Here is a 21,864-nt window from a genome sequence, read left to right as displayed (position 1 = left end):
ACCTATCCTTGATTTTCTATACGATTATTCCAGTTATTAGCTATGTGTATTTATAATTTAAGTTACCGTAATAATTATATATTTTAGGTATATTGCAAATGTTTGGATTAGCGTCTGTACTTTATCAGAGGTCACAAACTCGGTGGTGCACGGAATTATTTACATGTGACACAGCCACACGCTTTAGAGTAGCAGAGACAGAAAACAGTTTTCTGCTCGGAACTCGACCAGGTTGTTGTTTTGTCTGTCTTTTGTTAATTTCCTCGAAATCTTATGTCATGCCATTGCCGTTTTTTTATGGAGAGAAATCAATGGGAAATGATGTGAGGTCACTATATTTGCCCCCCCCCTATTTTAACTCCTACAAGAGGCATAACTATGTTCCCTACGAAAGTAAAAAGGCTGCTACAGTTAAGAAACACATTGTGGGGCTGTGCTTCACTTAAAGCCCACTGCTCCAGACTGGTTTTGGGCATTGAGACAAGCTGTGATGACACTGGAGCTGCAGTTATGGATGAGACAGGGAAAATACTGGGGGAGTCTCTACACTCACAGAAAGAAGTCCATCTCAGGTGGGTGTCACATCTCCAACAGGCTCACTGCTTCAGGTTTTTTTTCAAACCCACTTAGACTTTATTGTATGGAGTCAGACAAAATAAATAAATGCAAACAGAATGTTGAGATATTTGTACTTTAGTATGTGTTGCTACTTTTCACAGGTAAATTATTTACTTTTATTCCACTTCATTAGGATTGTAGATGTGAAATATAATACAATTTTTAGTTGCACCTGGAGTAAATGCACAAGCTTGCAGTATACAAAGTCATTAAACCTAGCTGCACCCTTACCAGCTTTGATAACACTTTAATGCATCGATCATTATAATCAAAACACATCATATATATTATTCTGAAATGGGCCAATCTGCAGAATGAGTACTTTTACTGTTGGTGCTTGAAGTATTTTTTGATGCCAATACTTTTCTACTTTTACTTGAGTAGTATTTTGTTTGCATGACCTTTATTTGTAACAGAGTACTTCTACACACTGATACTTCTACTTTTACTTAAGTATAAATCTGAGTACTTACTGCTTGTATCTCTTCCATTTTGAATACTGCAGGACTGGAGGCATCATCCCCACAGTGGCCCAGCAGCTCCACAGAGAGAACATAGAGCGGGTGGTGCAGGAGGCCCTTGAGAGGAGCCACGTGGCCCCCAGCTGGCTCTCAGCTGTGGCCACCACGGTGAAGCCCGGCCTGGGCCTGAGCCTGGGCATCGGGCTGGACTTCAGTCGGAGGTTTGTGAGGCAGCACAATACGCCCTTCATCCCCATCCACCACATGGAGGCCCACGCCCTCACCGTCAGGATGCTCCAGCCAGTTCCCTTCCCCTTCCTGGTGCTGCTGGTCTCTGGAGGTCACTCACTGCTCGCTGTGGCTCGAGGAGTGGATGACTTCCTGCTTTTGGGTTACAGTCTGGATGAAGCTCCAGGCGATACGATGGATAAAGTAAGGTCATAAAGGGATTGGTAAATTCCCAAAAAAATGTGTTTCCTCTTACCTGTTCTGCCATTTATCAATCAAGGTCAGGGGTTATTCAACTCTTTGAGGCCAGGGACCCCTTACAGTGGAGACAATGAACAAGTGTTCGAGATTTCTTCCTTCTCTCCACATTTTCTTTTATTGTTCTAACATATTTATTTGATAGGTTTTTATTTTTTTGCGTATTTATTGGTTTTGTATTTCTTGAAAAGACAATTCTGTTGAAGTTTTAAAAAAAAAATGTTGGCACGACAAGCCATTGAGTTGCATTATAATCAGAGAGAAAACTAGTTTCATAGAGATGAATAGCACTACATTTAACATGAGATATATATTTCATGATTCAGGGTGAATTCTTCCCTTAACCCCAATATCATTTAGTTTTCATGTTGTTCAATTTGTGTATTTTGACTTAATGTGTTCTTTTTTCGGATTCAGGTTGCAAGGCGTTTGTCTCTCATAAAGCACCCACAGTGCTCCACACTGAGTGGAGGACAGGCTCTAGAGCTCCTAGCTAAGGATGGAGACAAGTCAAGGTTCCCGTTCAGGACCCCCATGGGACAAACGTACGACTGCTGCTTTTCATTCGCTGGGCTACGGAATCAAGTTAACATGGCGATAATGAAAAAAGAGGCAGAGGAAGGTATGAAGACACAAGAGAGGTTTCTCAATACTCTAATTTCCCCTCCTCGACTCCTATCCTTGAGACTTATTGCCGCCCACAGGAGATGCGAGCGGAGGACTGAGGAGGAGAACCGAGGAGAGAGGAGGGGAAGCAGCAGGCGGTTAGAGAAATCAGAACTCCTCTACTCTGAGCGGTCATTTTAAAGAGACGTCCATTAATGATGACAGGAGGCACAGCAGCACTCTGTCTGATGGACAGGTGTGTTCATGACGGCTTATATATTTACTTTTAATTCATTGACAGTGCGGTATGATGAGACAATAACAGGCTACAGATGCGGACATATACACACACACACACACATATATTTATATAAATATATACAATATCAGAATCAAACAAGTATGAGAGCACTCTCATAATAACGTAACACAATCAGAGACTGGCTATATCCCCCCCCCCCCCCCCCTATCTCTGGTCGCTGAAATGGGGAATTGCAATTACGGGCCCAAAGTTGTATTTTGGCCCATATTTTTATTATTATTATTAAGTATTAGAAGTAAGCATAGGACACCAAACCAACTGAGACCCGTCTGTCAGCCGCATCTACGCACTGTACAACACACACACCTACACACTGTACCACACACACCTACAGCTCCTAAAGCATAATCAGGCTACAGCCGTCGTGTATTTTATTATGTGAAGCACTAAATGTTCTTAGAAACATATCAACTCTTTGTTTGTAGATATCTACCAAACTACAGCATACAAATACAGAGAGTAATGTCGGCCAGTTATACTGAATGATATATATTTTACACACTGCTCTGCTTTCTGCACGGCCCTCACAGCTGTTACTAAAATAATATCCAGGGGATGCATGCAGAGCTGTCATTGGCTGAGATAAGTCCGGCCATGCGTAACGCCTCCACCGTTCCCGGAAATAGGGTGGCGAAGTCCCTCCCCTTCCGGTGGACCTCCATGGGACCTTATTTCGGAAAAATTATGTATTGAAGTCAATGGAGAGAGAAAGATTATCTTTCGATCCCGTTTGAATCGTGCCACAAATTACACATATGATGTTTGTCAATTTGAAAGATAATTTTGCCAGTCAAAAAAAAAAATGTGTCGTAAAACTGTGAAGTAACACATTTTTTTGTGTGAAACTCTCAATGATCTACATCTCTGGTCTTGCACAACAACACACGTCACCAAGATGGCCGTCACTACTGTCTTGCTAAACAAGGGATTGACTACCCTCACTATCACCACAATGAAACACGTCCAGGAGAATGTCATGCAAAGCTGCCTGTCTGCCTTCCTTTGATTTTCTCTGAACTGCCTGATCTTTTTAATGTTTAATGTCAACCATTTGTGCAGATAGCATGAAGTAGAAAAAGATCGCCGATGCTAATGTAGCGTTAGCATTTCTCCCCCGGGCTTAAATGGTGTATTATAGAATGATCACACCGGTGTGACAGTACTCTTCAAAGGGTTCACGAAATATGACAACTGCTCTTACGGCCCCTACACACGGCGACGGCGGCGTGTGTTGCCGCTTCAACGCTTCTGCCAATTCACTTTGAATAGGGTGACGTCACGATTCGCCAAACTGCATTGTGGGAGCAAAGCGTTGCAATGTTCTACTTTTGACGCCTCGACGGAGGCCTCAGCCAATCAAATCCCGTTTATGCAAATCTACCAGTACAAGCGCTAGCCAATCAAACCGCGTGTATGCTGGGAGAGCCAGACCGCAGTTCATTTCCTCATATGCCAAAAAATGGAGGAGAAAATAATCGTAGCGGTAGGGAATCACCCGGTGCTTTATGATCAGTCCCTGTTCACCTACCGGGATACAAACCGGAGGAGCCAGGCATGGAGGGAGGTGGCAGAGACAGTGGGTGAAACTGGTAGGTTTTCGCCTGTTTGGGGAGTTTATATCCAGTGTACTTCCTTTGAATGGACAGCTAGCAGACATAGACAGTATTTAGCCAGCATGGAATGTTGCGTAAAATAGCACCATAGACATTAATGTCATAAATGTTCATCATATAAAGTGTGACATGTAAAACCTTTTATGCAATTGACAGAAGAGATTCATGTGATTGGTTGTTGGTCGCGTTGCTCACGTAAACTCTCCAAGCTCAAAACACGCCCACCGCTAAGCGGCAACGCACGCCGCCGTGTGTAGGGGCTGTTATGGCCCGTCCACACAGCGGCGTGCGTTGAAAGCTTCCCCATTCACTTTGAATGGGGTGACGTCACTTTTCGCCAAACTGCATTGTAGGAAGCGAAGCGGAGTTTTGCTGGCGTGGCTCGCTGCAAAAGTTGAGCAATGTTCAACTTTTGAAGCCTCGGCAGAAGCGTCAGCCAATCGAATCATATGCCAGTACAAGCTCTAGCCAATCAAACCGCTGCTTGTGTGTCAGGGGCGGGAGATTCATGTGATTGGTTGTTGGTCGAGTTTCAGACACGCCCGCCGGCAAGCTTCAACGCACGCCGCTGTGTGGACGGGCCGTTACTGTTTAACATTTTGGGTTTCTTAATGTTACTTCATGTTAAGGCTAATAAAAATGACAAGGCTAATAAGGCTGTAATGCTAACTTTACGTGCTTGCTACTAGCTAGGTAGCTAACTTGATCCAGCCACTCCTGGTCCTTTCATCAGACGGGAAGCGAAAGAACGAGCAAGACCCATTTCTGGTATGATAACAACCTGGTACTAAGCACACAGGCATCTTGTTAAAGTTATGTTATCTTAGCTATCTCTTATATTTAGCCGAGGAAAAGAATTGTGACATCAATTATGACATCAGTTACGCAAATCTGGGATTTGTAGTCTTTCTAGTTGGGTATTTTTCATAGACTTGTATTTCAACAGTTTTACAACCAACTGTGACTTTTTTGACATGGAAAATATTTTTTAAGATTGACAAAACATCATATGTGTAATTTGTGGCACAATTCAAACGGGATCGAAAGATAATCTTTCTATCTCCATTGACCTCAATACATAATTTTTACGAAATAAGGTCCCATGGACCGGAAGTAGATGGGCGTGACTTCGCCACTCTATGCATCCGTGGAGGAGCCGTGGAGGACCCATCAATGGCTGCGTCTCAGGTCGGTATTTTCATTTCCTCGCTCGTCGTTCCTCGGTATCACCGGAAGTTGATTTGTCTGTGCCATCTTGAGTAACGTCCCATGGCACTTATTTCTGCCGGAGGAGCGAGGAGCGATAATAGAGAACCGCAGTGACGCGTCGTAAAACCCGGAAGTAAGTTAGCATTTTTAGCACTTCCGGTTCCTTCCTCAAAAAGCAATGCATTTTTTCCATAGGGTTTTGGAAAATAGCTCGAAATAAGGTCTGTGGTTGACACAAATTTAAGAGGTAAATCACGTTTTGTTCTACGACATTAAATACATCAGCAGTGACCCCACTGGGGATTTTTGAAGAGTTTACGTGTCTGAAAAACGATGGTTGTTACCGAATGGCTGAATAGGACTACAGAAATTGTCGAGGCCGTTGTACGTCATTACGCCGAACACGTAAACACTCCTGCTAAGTTTGTTTTCCCCTGTGTTCTGCTTGAAAGCAAGTACCTGCCTATCTTTAGTATCTGTATATCTATATCTGACCATTAGAATCTGTATTTTTGAAATTTTCGTTCTTAACACCGTAGTTTTACAAATTATAGAATAATTAATTACCAGTGTTTTCCAATTTTACTCGGCAGTTCGTTTCGTTGGCTAACGTTAGCTAAAGCTAGCGCTACTAGTTAGCTACGCAATGGTTTGTTGCTTTGCTCCGGGTTGCAGCCACAGGTCTTCGCATGAAACGTGCTTGTTCTATCGTTTCCCGGCCAATGTTTTCCAAAGGAGAGTCTGGATTCGTGCCATGAGGTAAGCTGACGTTACATTTTTGTCCATGTCACGGTGAAATGTAAATAATGGGTAGTGAGTGACTGTATCGCCGTTATAGCGATGGCGCTGCTGAAAAGACCGCAACATAGGTAAAGATAATGAACACATCCTATTAAAACCTGTGTGGTTTATATGATAAGTCTAATTAGTACAAGCAGCATAACGTTTCACCATGTAACTAAAGATTGTAGTCAGGGAAATCAGTTTGACATATTGAACTAATAATAAATCACCTCTGGCTGGCAGAGAACTCTGCTCCATAGCTTCTCTTGGACGTAAAATCACATGTACATTTTACATTTATATTCAATTTAATATTCCATCCCTCACATACTTTTGTATATATATAATAACTTATATTTTGTTTTTCTTGTTATGCTGCTGCAACACAAACATTTCCCAAATTGGGATCAATACAGTAATATCTTATCTTAATTAATTAAGAAATATAACTATTATAATTAGTGTAGCAGCTGACACCTATTTTCAATATGGATTAATCTACCATGTATTTCTTTAGTTCAATTTTCATCTATACAAATGTCAAAATAGTGAAAATGTTCACGAGACTTATCAAAGCGCAAGGTTATATCTTTAGATGTTTTGTTTTAGCCTATGTACTTTATGTCTTAATGCTGATACAGTATATGTGACGGTGTGACTTCCATGAAACTAATATTTTATATCTTCCCAACAGACGAGCTGACAGGAAACCTAACACTCTAACAACCACAAAATTGCAAAGGCGAGTAAATGTAAATTCAAAACGATTCACAATTTTTTAATTTCTTCTTCTTTCTTGCAGTGAGGTGAAGCTGACCTTGCACTTGGTGCCAGTAAGGATGTTCCTCACGCAGGCTGAATGTTTCTCCTTCCTTACTGACACAGAAGCCCTTGATTTGCAATGCTTCACTAATTGTCATTTCCCTGGCTCCGTAGGGACACTTTACCCCCAGCACAGCGGAAGACCCTACCAGACCATCTGGAGATGCCCCCAACAATCCTGACTCATGGACCTGCATCTGGGTTGCAGTGGTGAATGCCCTGACGCCCTCACATTCATTCATAGTCCCCCACTGTACAGACAAAACACCATCAAGGGCCTGTTGTTGCCCTAGCACCCTGGCAATAAGGGAAGCAGTCACACGCTTTGACCTCAGGACAGCTCCAAAGTTGCTGGCAGTCAACCTTCCTTTCCTGAAAAAATGCCAGTTTGGGTTGGTTCGCTGACCAGTGGTAGCCACCTGAATTGCCCTCTGTTGCTCCTCAGACAATGCCATGCTTGCCACAATTGCCTCAGGTCCCTGATGCCCAACAGATTTGATAATTTGAGGAACAGTAAGTGTTTCCAAGCTGTAGTGTTCCTCTTCTGGCTCGGGGTAGAGAAGCCAAGAAATTCCTGAGAACCTGCCCCCGAGTCTGTCCCTCAGCCAGTCACGATCTTCGGAGGTGGGCTCTCTTGTCAGCGGGTTAAATTAGTTATTGGTTTCAACAGTCACATTAAAACAGTTACTAAATCAGCTTACTATCACCTAAAGAACATATCTAGGATTAAAAGACTAATGTCACAGCAGGATTTGGAAAAACGTGTCCATGCTTTTATCTTCAGTAGACTGGACTACTGCAATGGTGTCTTCACAGGTCTCACTAAAACATCTATTAGAAAGCTGCAGCTGATTCAGAACACCGCTGCTCGAGTCCTTACCAACACTAAGAAAGTGGATCACATCGCTCCAGTTCTGAAGTCTTTACACTAGCTTCCTGTGTGTCAAAGAATAGATTTCAAAATACTGCTGCTGTTTATAAAGCACTGAATGGTTTAGGACCAAAATGCATTTCTGACCTCCTGCTAAATTATGAACCATCCAGATCTCTCAGGTCTTCAGGGACTGGTCAGCTTTCTGTCCCCAGAGTCAGAACTAAACATGGTAAAGCAGCGTACAGTTATTATGCTCCAAATATCTGGAACAAACTCCCAGAAACCTGCAGGTTCGCTGCAACTCTAACTACTTTTAAATACACGCTGAAGACTTTTCTTTTTGTCGCTGCTTTTAATTGAACTATTCATATCTTAGACTGCACTGTAACTTTTATCCATGTATTTTTTCTTTTAATGTTTACTTTATTAGCTTTTCTTTTTAATGACTGATTTTAAATGCCATTTTCTTAATGTCTTTCATTTTTTGTAAAGCACTTTGAATTGCCTTGTGTTGAAAAGTGCTATATAAATAAACTTGCCTTGCCTTGCCTAATAAAGATTTCATGTGACACATACAATTGATTTGTTGATGGGAATTAATGTGAATAAATTAACTCTAGGTTAACCGTACTCTTGCTATCACTACCCACCGACACTATAAACCTTGTCCCTCATGCTAGCCCTGACAACACCGGTAAGCACACCTTCATCCACTGTAACGTGTCCTGACTTGTAGTGGTTCTCTCATCTATCTACACTCTTCTTGTCATCTTTGTAAAACGATATCAGACTGGTAATTGACACAGCCATGTTAAATCAGTGTGGCTAAAATGAAAAGCTTTGTTAAAATATGCAAGCACGCGAAAGTCAAATTCAGCTTTATTGTCAAAAATTCTACATGTGTGATACATCCAGAAATATCGAAATATCGTTTCCCACAGTGTGACATGTATACATAAAACAAAAAGGGCCTAGATAAACGTGGTATACATTAAACAAAACGGGCCTAGATAACCGGGGTATACAGTTTAAAATGTTAATATATTTAAAGTGTTCAAAGCAGTTTCAGTGCAAGTCAGTTGAAACGATCTTAAGTTGGCGTGACGTTGAAGTCGTAGGCTTGTAGTTCGTTTATAGCAAAACGTTAGCATTTCGCTTTTTGCGACTAGATTTATGATTTAAAAAATTATAAAAGTAGGGTTGACATGTGGAGATTATCCGGCTGAACAAAACGTGATCCCTCTCTTAAATGTGTGTCAACCACAGACCTTATTTCGAGCTATTTTCCAAAATCCTATGGAGAATTTGCATTGGTTTTTCGCGAAGGAACTGGAAGAAGTTTACTTCCGGGTTTTACGACGCGTCACTGCGGTTCTCTATGGAGGAACTACCGACCATCCTCCGATGAAATTCTCAGATACTCGCCCCGCCCCCTTACTGTGTATCGCTCACTGATTGGACGATGCAGAGCATGCACTGATCTGATGCTTCTTGACATAAGAGCAGTTTCCGAGCGGAGTGAAGAAAATACATGAAACTCACGAGAGTCACTCCTCAGTCTATACTGTGTTTTGTTTCACTTAATGTATCATTTAGTTACAAACAGTGATATATCTGAACAACAATGTGGTGAAAAATCATTTTATTCATTTATTGTAAACATTTTCAAGATCGCTTTTTTCGTTTATACATATTAAGAATGGCGTTTATCTTTTTTGAGAATGAGTTCCTATTTTATTTTATTTATTTGGGTCTACAACAGATGATACAAATGTAAATGTGTACTAACAGAGGCGGGGGTGTGTGTGAAAACAACGGGGACAGAGCTGCTGTCAAACATCTGCTGTGCGGTGTAATCACAAACGGACGTCGCTTCACGTGACGCTCCGGAGGAAAGCACGTCCCATTGCGCTTAAAACTAATTTCCCTGCTTCTCGTGGTTTCCTTGCGTCTCTCCATGCTTCCCTGGTGGGAGGGACTAAATGCAGGGAAACGACACAAGTGAGGGACGCAAGGATTCCATTTAATCGACCTGAGATGCAGCCAGTGTCTCCTCGGTTAGAGCTCCTCCAGAGAGCCTCCTCGATGCTCGACGCTCGGTCCTCGATGTGCATTTAGATAAATGAGATGTCCTTCAACATGGCGCGCTGAAGTCCATTTTCGGGTCACTACCGGAGGACCGAGGAGTCGAGGGGGGGAAATTATAGTATTGAGAAACCTCTATGGCACATGTGTCAAACTCAAGGCCCGGGGGCCAAATGAGGCCCTTGGTGGATTTAATTTCGGCCCTCAGGATAATTTCTAATTACTATTCGATCTGGCCCGCCGGTATATTGCACGCACACCTTCACTCAATCCTGAGGGTTTCCTCAGCTCAGAGCCTGACCCCAAAAATTGATGAACTTGCACCCAAGATGAGATGCCAAGTATCTGGCTTGAACTAGCATCACAGAGCAGCAAACTGAGTTTCCTTTTGCACTTTTTTTCTTGCGACAACAGGGCATGTTTGGTTTTTCTTTGAGGGAAATAGTTTTTTTGAAGCTGTTGTTGGCCTGTGGAAAAATGTACTCATAAGAAATGATAGAGCCATAAGAAATGAATGCAACTGATTATTTAATGTTTAATGTTGTTTTTATAGGCAATAATTTAAGCTTTGTTAGTTCCAGGTTTAATATGTGCAATAAGTTCATTTCAATACATTTTGCAATAAACATTGAACCAGTCCGGGCCTCGACTAGTACCGATATTTTTATTTTGGCCCACTGTGTATTTGAGTTTGACACCCCAGAGGCCTGTACTACGAAGCTGGTTCAACCTAACCTGGATATGTTTGAGTTAGCCGGTTGGCCTAATCCAAAACATACGCCCTCTCGCTAAACGGTACTACGACGCGGGTTATCAAGTGGATCGCTCAAGTGTCCTATCTAGTTAGGTGCGTGTTCACATGAAAGGGGTGGTATTTGGAGCATTCCACCAATCACAAACATGGACAAGCGTACTGACAGCGCAGCGCGTCATACTTCCTGAATGATAAGTCAACTATATAATTAGACAAATAAGAAGACGTTAAACTTTAAACATCCATGACTTAAACACTTTATCCAGGATCAAAGCCACATAGTTGGTAAAAGAAAAAGGGTTTGAATGCGTACATTAACAGGTTTATGATATCACTGCCCCGTCTAAGACACGAGTGGATCTGAGTTTAATTACATTTGACTCAAGTGCTTCGTCAACTTAATGTGTTGCTTAAAATAATACTTCTGCATACAGTATGTGACACTGTAAGTGTTGCACGGCCAGATACGGCTCAAGAAGCTGACTCAGATAAGGAAATATATGATACATTATAATGTGATATGCCGCGGACTGTACTGTTACTTTGATCCGGTTACTTATGTTGTGGCAGATATTTAATTAAGCTTTCTTAACGCTAATGTTATAATAGTCAGATTGCTCTGAAGATGGGAGGTGATATTCTATTAATGTTCATGTTCACACAGACTGTGATTTTTGCCGGCCGTCTTTCCTGCAACGGCAGTTTAAACTGTATTTCCTTTCTCCTGTAATATGACTGCTCCGGGCAGGTTAGCCGCACAGCATAAGTTACCATGGAAATCTAGCATGCTAAAAAGAGAACCAGCTTCGTAGGACCGGAAACCCAGAGTTTTCCCTGAAGTTAGCCGGCTAAGCGGAAATCCTGCTTCGTAGTACAGGCCTCTGCTCTATGGTCTCAAAAAGGAAAACCACAACCACCAGATTCTTTCAGCTTATGTTGCTCAAAACATCAAATAACGACAAACACGACTACTGCACTGAACTGCACTAAACCATGGGATCATACATGTTAATAGTTTCACCTGTGCTTTTCATGCAAATGGAAAGTCAAAGTGTCTGAAATTTAACGCATCTAAGAATTTTGTTTTGTTTTGGAAACTGTAGTACAAACAAAAAACTGAAGTACACAAATAGAGGTTTAAGATCTATTTATACAACTGTTTGGGAAACATTTTCAAATACATCATTATAAGCTGTAGCTTCAGCCATAACATATTACAAATGGAGCTTTCCTGCTTTTCTCCAGTGAACGTACTTTGGTTTTGGACAAAACAAGACCTATTTTACCATTATCTCACCTCTAGAAAATAATGGGGCAGATTAATTTATATTGACAATAATTCATAAGTTAAGTTGGTAAATTGCAGCCCTAGAATAAACACACTCTTGATAATGTTTGTTTAAAAAAAGTACACTTTCTGTTACTAGTTCCCTAGTATTCTCACATGTTACTTACTTGTACCCTCTGCAGGTATAGAGCAGGGGACTCTGCTGTCCTGTGTGAAGGACATTGCAGCTGCCACACAGCACACGGTGGCCTCTCATCTGGCAAAGCGCACGCACCGGGCCATCGTTTTCTGCAAGGAGAACGGCATGCTGCCATCCAGCAATCCCACCCTGGTGAGTGTCACTATTTATTTAATACTCCCATAGATCTTTGAGACAATGTAGCTGATGTTCAACATTTCAGTTATTGATTCTTATTGGAATCTTTTTTTATTTCAAATGTTAACAACATCGAATAAAGCCTTTTACATTCATATAATATGCATTTATCACAACAAACAGTTGCTGTATTTACTGACACGAAAAGAAAAAAATGTAAACGTACACAAGGTTCAGGAAAAAAAGGAAAATAATTGAGATAATGTATAAATCCAATGGTACTCTGTTATGCAAAGTAAAGGTATTGTTAAATATGCAAAATATGACATGTTTATGACAAAAGATATATAACTCTACAAGCTTGAAGACTGCGTTACTGCAATTACTTGCACATTTGATCGGTTAAATACAAATAATTAAACCTAAATACAAATAAATACTTTAAATAGCCGCTAAAATTATTCAATAACAAAGTAGATGTTTAAACATAACTTAGTAAAGAACAACAATGCCCAGCTGTTTTTCAGAAACTATAGATACTTCACCCACAAAATGTGTATACTAATAACTCACTCTGATACCTTAAATTCTCTAATTCTAGCAATGGTTTGTTTTTTCTCACATGCCTTTTCATTTCAACTTTACCTTTCAAAACATTTAGGTATAAACAGTCTGAAGCTAGTGCAGACCAGTGAAGCAAATCCAAAGAGTTTTTTATTGTTTGGTTGTAGCAAAAAGTGCATGTGATGGAAAAGTAGTGAGTATACAACTGGATAAATGAGACTTTACTGTATGGGCTCAGAACAGTCTCATAATAAATAGGGATGTCCCGATCACCTTTTTTTGCTCCCGATCCGATTCCGATCATTTGATTTTGACAATTTGCCGATACAGATTTTTCCCGATTTGATCTTTATGCAATGCATTAAGAGAAAAAAAAGAAAAAAAGCATTCAAGTTGTCCCTTAAGGTTATTTTTTTAATTTAAATTGGATATTCTATCCAACATGGATATAGCTTCTTTCTTTCACAGCAGCATTGGATCAGTTCAGTTGTGCAGCATTGGATCAAAACAAAATAAAGCTTATCAGTACTCGTTTGCTTACTGCTAAAATTAGACACTGTTTTGTAACATTGAATACAAAATAAAAATAAAAGTATTTAAAAAAAAAAAAAATTTAAATCCCGATCCCCGATTGTTTTTTTCTCCCGATTCCGATCTTTTGAAAATTACGTGATCGGCTCCGATCCCCGATCACGTGATCGGATCGGAACATCTCTAATAATACACACATCAATCAATCAATCAATCAATTAATCAATCAATCAATCAATCAATCAATCAATCAATCAATGTTTAATTATATAGCCCAATATCACAAATATTACATTTGTCTCAGTGGTCTTCACAGTCTGTACAGAACATCAGTATTTAGTCAGCCACCAATTGTGCAAGTTCTCCCACTTAAAAAGATGAGATAGGCCTGTAATTTTCATCCTAGGTATACCTCAACTATGAGAGACAAAATGAGACAAAAAAATCCAGAAATTCACATTGTCTGATTTTTAAATAATTTATTTGCAAATTATAGTGGAAAATAAGTATTTGGTCACCTACAAACAAACAAGATTTCTGGCTCTCACAGACCTGTAACTTCTTCTTTAAGAGCCTCCTCTGTCCTCCACTTGTTAACTGTATTAATGGCACCTGTTTGAACTCGTTATCAGTATAAAAGACACCTGTCCACAACCTCAAACAGTCACACTCCAAACTCCACTATGGCCAAGACCAAAGAGCTGTCAAAGGACACCAGAAACAAAATTGTAGACCTGCACCAGGCTGGGAAGACTGAATCTGCAATAGGTAAACAGCTTGGTGTGAAGAAATCAACTGTGGGAGCAATTATTAGAAAATGAAAGAAATACAAGACCGCTGATAATCTCCCTTGATCTGGGGCTCCACGCAAGATCTCACCCCGTGGGTTCAAAATGATCACAAGAACGGTGAGCAAAAACCCCAGTACCACACGGGGGGACCTAGTCAATGACCTGAACAGAGCTGGGACCAAAGTAACACAGGCTACCATCAGTAACACACTACGCCGCCAGGGACTCAAATCCTGCAGTGCCAGACGTGTCCCCCTGCTTAAACCAGTACATGTCCAGGCCCGTCTGAAGTTTGCTAGAGAGGATTTAGATGATCCAGAAGAGGATTGGGAGAATGTCATATGGTCAGATGAAACCAAAATAGAACTTTTTGGTAAAAACTCAACTAGACGTGTTTGGAGGAGAAAGAATACTGAGTTGCATCCAAAGAACACCATACCTACTTTGAAACATGGGGGTGGAAACATCATGCTTTGGGGCTGTTTTTCTGCAACGGGACCAGGACGACTGATCCGTGTAAAGGAAAGAATGAATGGGGCCATGTATCGTGAGATTTTGAGTGACAACCTCCTTCCATCAGCAAGGGCATTGAAGATGAAACGTGGTTGGGTCTTTCAGCATGACAATGATCCCAAATACACCGCCCGGGCAACGAAGGAGTGGCTTCGTAAGAAGCATTTAAAGGTCCTGGAGTGGCCTGGCCAGTCTTCAGATCTCAACCCCATAGAAAATCTTTGGAGGGAGTTGAAAGTCCGTGTTGCCCAGCGACAGCCCCAAAACATCACTGCTCTAGAGGAGATCTGTATGGAGGAATGGGCCAAGATACCAGCAACAGTGTGTGAAAACGTTTGACCTCTGTCATTGCCAACAAAGGGTATATAACAAAGTATTGAGATTAACTTTTGTTATTGACCAAATACTTATTTTCCACCATAATTTGCAAATAAATTCTTTAAAAATCAGACAATGCGATTTTCTGTATTTTCTTTTCTCTCATCTTTTTAAGTGGGAGAACTTGCACAATTGGTGGCTGATTAAATACTTTTTTGCCCCACTGTCTGTATTTTTGATCCTCACATATTTGTTTTCCGTTTAAAACCTCTGAACCTGCTAGCACAAACCGCTTTCTTTGCATGGATCGGTGTGCATTCATGTGTGGGTTTTTTGAAACTCCCCTGACGGTCAGCCGATTCGTACTTGTAATTGTTTCTATCTATAGCGAATCAGATGTCTCCTCAATTCTAAGCCAATCACATGAGCGTGCCCCCACGAGGGTAGATTTCTTGCGTTCATGACGTAGCGCTTCATGTACGCATTTTGCGCTGTCCGGAGCTGACAGGTCCATGGAGCCTGCCTGCAGGCGCTAATCTCTGGACACCTCCACTCTCAGTACATTGCCACTTTCCGAACAGGAAATGCACGCAAATACAAGCCTTTATATTATTAAGGTACAGCGCCACTTTCCGAACCATTGATGAATGCTTGTGTACACAAAAACTGCAGGCAAAACCGTTTTAAATGTGTGTTTCCTGTATGGCGAATACAGCTGCTTTATTTATGCCTGTATGAAGTTTTTGTGTGTGGAGGGAGCAGCTGCAGGTTAGCTTAGCCTAATCGATCAGTGCACTACGAAGCCAGTGCTAGACAGTGAACTGTCAACGGGGGGAAGCCCCGCCGGTCATTATCGGCCGATATTCACTCTTAATAGTTTGATCGATGCTCTCTATAAAGGCCGATCAGGAGAGCTGGATCTGATCGATATGGACGTAAGTGAAGTGTAACTGGACGCGAGAGAGAGATCCATCGATATGGACATAAGTGAAGTGTAACTGGACGCGAGAGAGAGATCAGATCAGCTGCTAAGTCTGACGGAGACACGCAGCTCTGCATAATCACCTGAAGTCCCGCCCTCTGTTTAGCGAGCTGACCTGACAGCGCAAAATGCGTACACGAAGCGCTACGTCATGAACGCAAGAAATCATACCCTCGTGGGGGCGCGCTCATGTGATTTGCTTAGACTGGAGGAGACATCTGATTGGCTATAGATAGAAAAAATTACAAGTACGACTCGGCTGACCATCAGGGGAGTCTCAAAAAACCCACACACGAATGCACAGCGATCCATGCACAGAAAGCGGTTTGTGTTTGCAGGTTCAGGGGATTTAAACGGAAAACAAATATGTGAGGATCAAAAATACATATGTAAAACTTTTTTCTGTATTTGGATTTTATTTACATGTATATGAAATGGAAGACATTTGTGTGTGCATTGAAAAACACAAGTGTGAATCCTTTTGTGGATCATGAAATACAAGTGTGAATCCTTCTGAGTGCATGTGTGTATTATGAGACTGTTCTGAGCCCATATTACTGCATCAGTTGTGTGAGAGCTTGTAAACAAACTTTTTCATCTAGTTTTGATGTTGTAATTTACTTATCCAATCAGGACTTTTTGGATTCTCAGTTGACTTTGAAAGTATGGGAGAAAAACAAAATGTTCTTCAAGAGTTCTACACAGGGTGAGCAGTTAATGTACAAATGGTCTTTTTGTGGTTGAAGTATTTCTTAAACAGACAGTATGTGTTCTGAACTAATTAGCTTTCAGTTGAAACCCAAATATAGTGTACTGGTGTCTGAAAGTACTGAACTAGGGACAAACACATTCTGTTCCTTCCAGGGGATTTATGAGGTGAACACTGTGAATTATGTTCAGGTCCTGTCTGGAGGAGTAGCCAGCAATGAGTACATCCGCAAGACTCTGAGCATCATCACTGAGACCACAGGACTACATCTGCTCTGCCCCCCTGCCAAATTCTGCACTGACAACGGAGTGATGATTGCATGGTGGGTGTACTGAGGTTCAGTAAAGCTTAAAATGTATCCGATTGGATGATTTGCCCCACTATACAGTTCCTTTTTGTGTTTTTATACCAGGAATGGTGTTGAGCGCCTGAGAGAAGGGAAAGGGATACTACCTCCAACTGTGAATGTCTGCTATGAGCCAAAGTAAGTATTTACAATGTCAGTAGATAGCTCCTATTATACCATCAGCTCTAATGTGTGTTGTGTTGCAGGGCGCTGCTGGGTGTGGACATGAGCGCCGAGGTGAGGGCAGCGGCCATCAGGCTGCCGTCAGTCCGGATCAAGATCCACAACTGAGGCTGCTGCTTTTCTTCGGTCACTCCTATAGCCCAGATCAGAGTATATACCCAGGGGTGCACATAACTTTTTTGCCCTTGTTCTCAATGGAGCACCTGGAGATGTTGCTTTGTGCTCATCCTTAAACTGAAATAAACCGTAACTTTTGAGGGGGTCTTGACTTTATTTGCCGGACACACAGCACTGAACACACATGCAGAGGTGAACACAGAACACACATGCAGAGGTGAACACAAGACAACATTAGCACGACCAGTAATCCTACAAGCTGTCATCACTAGCCTCCTGACTGTTCTCCCCACTTTTCTCCTCAATGTCTTCCTCTCTATCAGACATGGTAGCTGATGATGTAGGCCAACTACTTTTCTCTGGTTGAGTCTGCGATTAGCTGCTTGCATTCACAAGTCGACAGCTGGTTTTGGGTCGAAAGTCTCTGTTGTCATCTTAGATAAGTGGATGTAATCAAATAAGTTTATGTGAACATAACCAATAACCTACCATAGCCAATAACAAATGAATGTAACTTATTTTATTTGTGTTGTTCATTCATATCTTATTTTACCTTAACATTTCTTTATTTATGCATTTTTTTTTTCATCTCTCCAGTTTTAACGGATATTTTTGGTTACTGTCCTATAGTATACATTGTAATGATTTCAAACCTGTAGTGTTTATCCCAATAGGCTAATTATAAAGGAGTGCCTTGGAAATATGTGTTTACATAAATTGTGACCAAACCGTTTGAACTTAGACTAAAGTTAACTATCTAAACACTCAGAGTCCTTTACCTCACTGAGCTGTAGTTATCAGCCTCTCAGTCTGACTGGAGAGGACTCTCCCTCCACATTATTGTAGAAACATCTTCTTCTTATATCTGAAGTTACCTTCTGTGACTCCAGCTTCTATGAGTATAGGTGTAGCGCTCTAGGGCTATCGCTATTGGGTAATCCCCTGCGCACCCGCGCAGCACTGAAACACTTGTAGTCCACGCCCACCCACGAGGTGGGCCCCACCCTCGGGCTCCTTTCCGTATAAATAAGAAGGAGGCTCGACAATCTGCTCACACACAAACAACTTTTTCTTCAGCTATTCGTGGAGCCAGTGGGGCCCAGAACTTAGAGGGCTACGCCTATACTCATAGAAGCTAGAGTTACAGTAGGTAACGAGTAGTGATGGCAAAATGAAGCTTTGAATGAAGCGTCGAACCACGAAATAGGTTCATTTCTCGAAGCTTCAGTTACAGCGACCTCTCCTGGCGAAGTGCAAGGCTGCAGTGGGTTTAACGCATCTTTGCCTTGAAAAATATTCGATACAAGACTACTAAGACTGAATATCATGGTCTATTTGCAATTAAAGATTGATAATAGTGTGTATTGGGTTATTGAGAAGAGACTAGATAGTGCTTGACATTTTTTTGGGCAGAGAGGGCCTTTTATCAGTTATTAAAGTATTAAAGTTGAAAAGCAATGATTAAAAGTTCAACTATTCCAAGCTTTGAACCAGCTGCGTGGAGGATATCGCCGCATCCTGGCCGCCGGCTCTATCCACTGGGCTATCAATTCCTTAGACCAAAGAAGTGTTTTTATATTACTCATTGTCTTTTTGTTCACAACTTCTCCACATTTCGAAGTGTTTCACGAGCCAGAACGACCTATTTTTCTTCCTGGCTTGCTCTATAATGATCCAATCCAAATGCAATACCAACAACAACTCAACAGCAACAATGCAAACTACGACAACAACCCACACATTGCGCATTGTTTAGAGCGGTTATAAGGTGTTGAAGCGCTCAAATTTGAAACTGTTTCAAACTGTCACCTGTCAAAATCGAGACGAGGCAGTGCATTGAATCACCTGATTGGACGGCGAACCAGTGAGTTGATTCATTCAGGAAATGAAGCAGTTGCTGGTTCGGATGTCACATGTCACGTGATTTGAAGCAGTTGCTGCTTCGGACGTCACATGTCACGTGATTTGAAGCAAGCTTTGAAGCACTGCTTCTATAGAATAGGAAGTCCAGGGTTGAAGCTCCGTTCGAAGCTTCAGTGTCAAACTGCCATCACTAGTAACGAGCTTCGCCCTCTAGGCTATCGCTATAGAGAACCGCAGTGACGGAAGTGAAGTAAGTTAGCATTTTTAGCACTTAGCTAAAGCTAGCGCTACTAGTTAGCTATGCGTTTGTTGCTTTGCTCCGGGTTGCAGCCACAGGTCTTCGCATGAAACGTGCTCGTTCTATCGTTTCCCGGCCAATGTTTTCCAAAGGAGAGTCTGGATTCGTGCCATGAGGTAAGCTGACGTTACATTTTTGTCCATGTCACGGTGAAATGTAAATGATGGGTAGTGACTGTATTGCCGTTTTAGAGATGGCGCTGCTGAAAAGACCGTAACATAAGTAAAGAGAATGAATACATCCTATTAAAACCTGTGTGGCTTATATGATAAGTCTAATTAGTACAAGCAGCATAACGTTTCACCATGTAACTAAAGATTATAGTCAGGGAAATCAGTTTGACATATTTGTTAAGTTACGCTTAGTTCTGCAGCTTAACGTTGCATTCGGAGAAAAACACGGAGATGTAATCCATTTAGCCAAGCCTGGCATATTTTATTATAAGGGCTGCACGCATCACTCTCACGGGGACAGCCTCCACTGTCTGTTTACAGGGTTTTTGGCGAGAGCAATCGTTCCCTGATTATCCTCATGTACTACAGTTTGTGTGTACTTGTAGTTATCTATACCTTCTAGTAACTGTTCTAGGTATAGACACTCCTGTATGGTTGAAGCCAGTGCCATGTACTCCGCCTCGCATGTGGAGAGCGCTACTGTGGGTCTTCATCACACTGTCGCCCAACTCAGCTGCATTTATCTTCTCTGTTTCTTCAAAACTTTGTAGCTTAGTCTTGAATTCAGCAAATGTGATATTATCATTTGTATGTGCCACATGTATTGCGAATGGCTTAAAACTCCCAGGCAGTCCTTTTAAGACCATAGCTACTAGTAGACCATCTCCCAACGTCTCACCTGCATTTCGCAGTGCTGTGATGGCTGTCTCTGCTCTGATGATGTAGTCCATAATACTTTCGTCGCCCGCTTTCTGGAGCGATGTAAGCATGGTGTACAGGTTAATTATCCGGGGTTTTCCCTTCCCGGCATAATACTCTCTTAATATGTTTAGAGCCTTTCTTCCATCGTCGGCAGCATCCCTCATAACTAGTGAGAGGCTCTTGTCGTCCAACAGTTGAATCATCTCGTTATACGCGTCGGCATTTTTCTTGTCGTCTGCCGCTCTTTCCGCTTCAGTCCTCGGTTCTCCCAGGACCGTGTGTTTTAGTCCAATTTAATGGAAATGTCCCAACATTTTGGTCTCCCAAATCTCATATTTGGTCTCATCTCCGTCGAACGCCAGTCGAGGCAACCTGCTTGTTCCTCGTTGATCCATGATGCTAGCTTGCTCTCCTTGCTAGCTTAGCAACCCGTTAGCACGCTGTTTGTTGCGACTACTACACGGTGGAAACCGACAAACTTTTCTTCCGAACGACTCCTGGGCCCATAACCTGTTAAGTTACGCTTAGTTCTGCAGCTTAACGTTGCATTCGGAGAAAAACACGGAGATGTAATCCATTTAGCCAAGCCTGGCATATTTTATTATAAGGGCTGCACGCATCACTCTCACGGGGACAGCCTCCACTGGAATAAACTGGTTCCACACACACGTGGCAATCAAGAGCTGTGATTAGCCTATAGGAGGCAGGCATGCATCCTATACCCCTTGTCCTTGCGCCTCACTGTGGCACAAGCACAACATTGCACATCACATGGAACAGTACAGTACCACATACAAGTGAGGACATATATCCCATCAAATCTCAACAATATTGAACTAATAACAAATCACCTCTGGCTGGCAGAGAACTCTACTCCATAGCTTCTCTTGGACGTAAAATCACATGTACATTCTACATTTATATTCAATTTAATATTCCATCCCTCACATACTTTTGTATATTGTTAGAAATTAAAATCAATGTTTTGATGGTATAATGTAGCTTAAACATACCGTCAGTTTAAACGCTCTTTTATACTGAAAAACCAGAAATTCTTGTGCACAAGCAGTTAAGCTTTTATTCTGAAAATCCTTCATCTACGGTTAGCTTTTAGCATTTGGCTAATATACGATTTCCTAAAGAGTTGAATTGAGTAGCGAAATGACATGGAGTGGTGCAAACCGAAACCTACTGATTTAACACTACAACTATAGATGTAGAGATACTACCATGCTGAATATTAAATGAAAGTACAGTTTATTTGAATACACTATTGTTTACAGACGAGAGTAGCATGTGACAACATCCGGAATGACCAGAAACCAGCCGTGAAGCATTTTCTGTATGTTTTTAGAGTATTGATTTACAGCGAGAATATGAGGAGAAAAGGCGTGTTAAGCATATGTTGAAGGTGAAAAGTACCAATCCTCTGTTTAAATGCAACAACGGACATTAGAAGCGAGGCGAGCCAGCAGAGGATATATAACGGCACCGAACGGGGGATTCGCCCTTCTCTTCTTGCTCAGGAGAGCCAGAT

At 41.6% G+C, this 21,864-nt stretch overlaps 1 protein-coding gene and 1 long non-coding RNA gene across 2 annotated transcripts; both read left to right on the top strand.

Annotated features, from left to right (window-relative positions):
- The first annotated feature begins 156 nt into the window (after positions 1-156).
- osgepl1 (O-sialoglycoprotein endopeptidase-like 1) lies at positions 157-17,431 on the top strand. Its single transcript, XM_079664148.1, has 7 exons — positions 157-572; positions 1,124-1,511; positions 1,983-2,187; positions 12,104-12,252; positions 16,837-16,967; positions 17,058-17,129; positions 17,198-17,431. The coding sequence occupies exons 1-7, from the start codon at positions 379-381 to the stop codon at positions 17,280-17,282; spliced, it is 1,224 nt and encodes a 407-aa protein (XP_079520274.1). The 5' UTR covers positions 157-378; the 3' UTR covers positions 17,283-17,431.
- LOC307028822 lies at positions 2,197-8,372 on the top strand. The gene is made up of 2 exons (XR_013805120.1): positions 2,197-6,074; positions 6,793-8,372. It is a non-coding gene; the product is annotated as an uncharacterized lncRNA (long non-coding RNA).
- Positions 17,432-21,864: the final 4,433 nt, after the last annotated feature.

Source organism: Notothenia rossii (assembly GCF_949606895.1).
Source record: "Notothenia rossii genome assembly, chromosome: 2".
Taxonomy (NCBI): domain Eukaryota; kingdom Metazoa; phylum Chordata; class Actinopteri; order Perciformes; family Nototheniidae; genus Notothenia; species Notothenia rossii.
Note: the sequence above shows the minus strand (reverse complement) of the source record. Positions and strands in the feature narration are given on the sequence as shown.

Coding starts and splice junctions, on each gene's coding strand:
- osgepl1 (XM_079664148.1), top strand. CDS start 379: ATGTTCCCTACGAAAGTAAAAAGGCTGCTACAGTTAAGAAACACATTG. Junction 573..1,123: donor CAGAAAGAAGTCCATCTCAG/GTGGGTGTCACA, acceptor TGAATACTGCAG/GACTGGAGGCATCATCCCCA. Junction 17,130..17,197: donor AATGTCTGCTATGAGCCAAA/GTAAGTATTTAC, acceptor GTTGTGTTGCAG/GGCGCTGCTGGGTGTGGACA.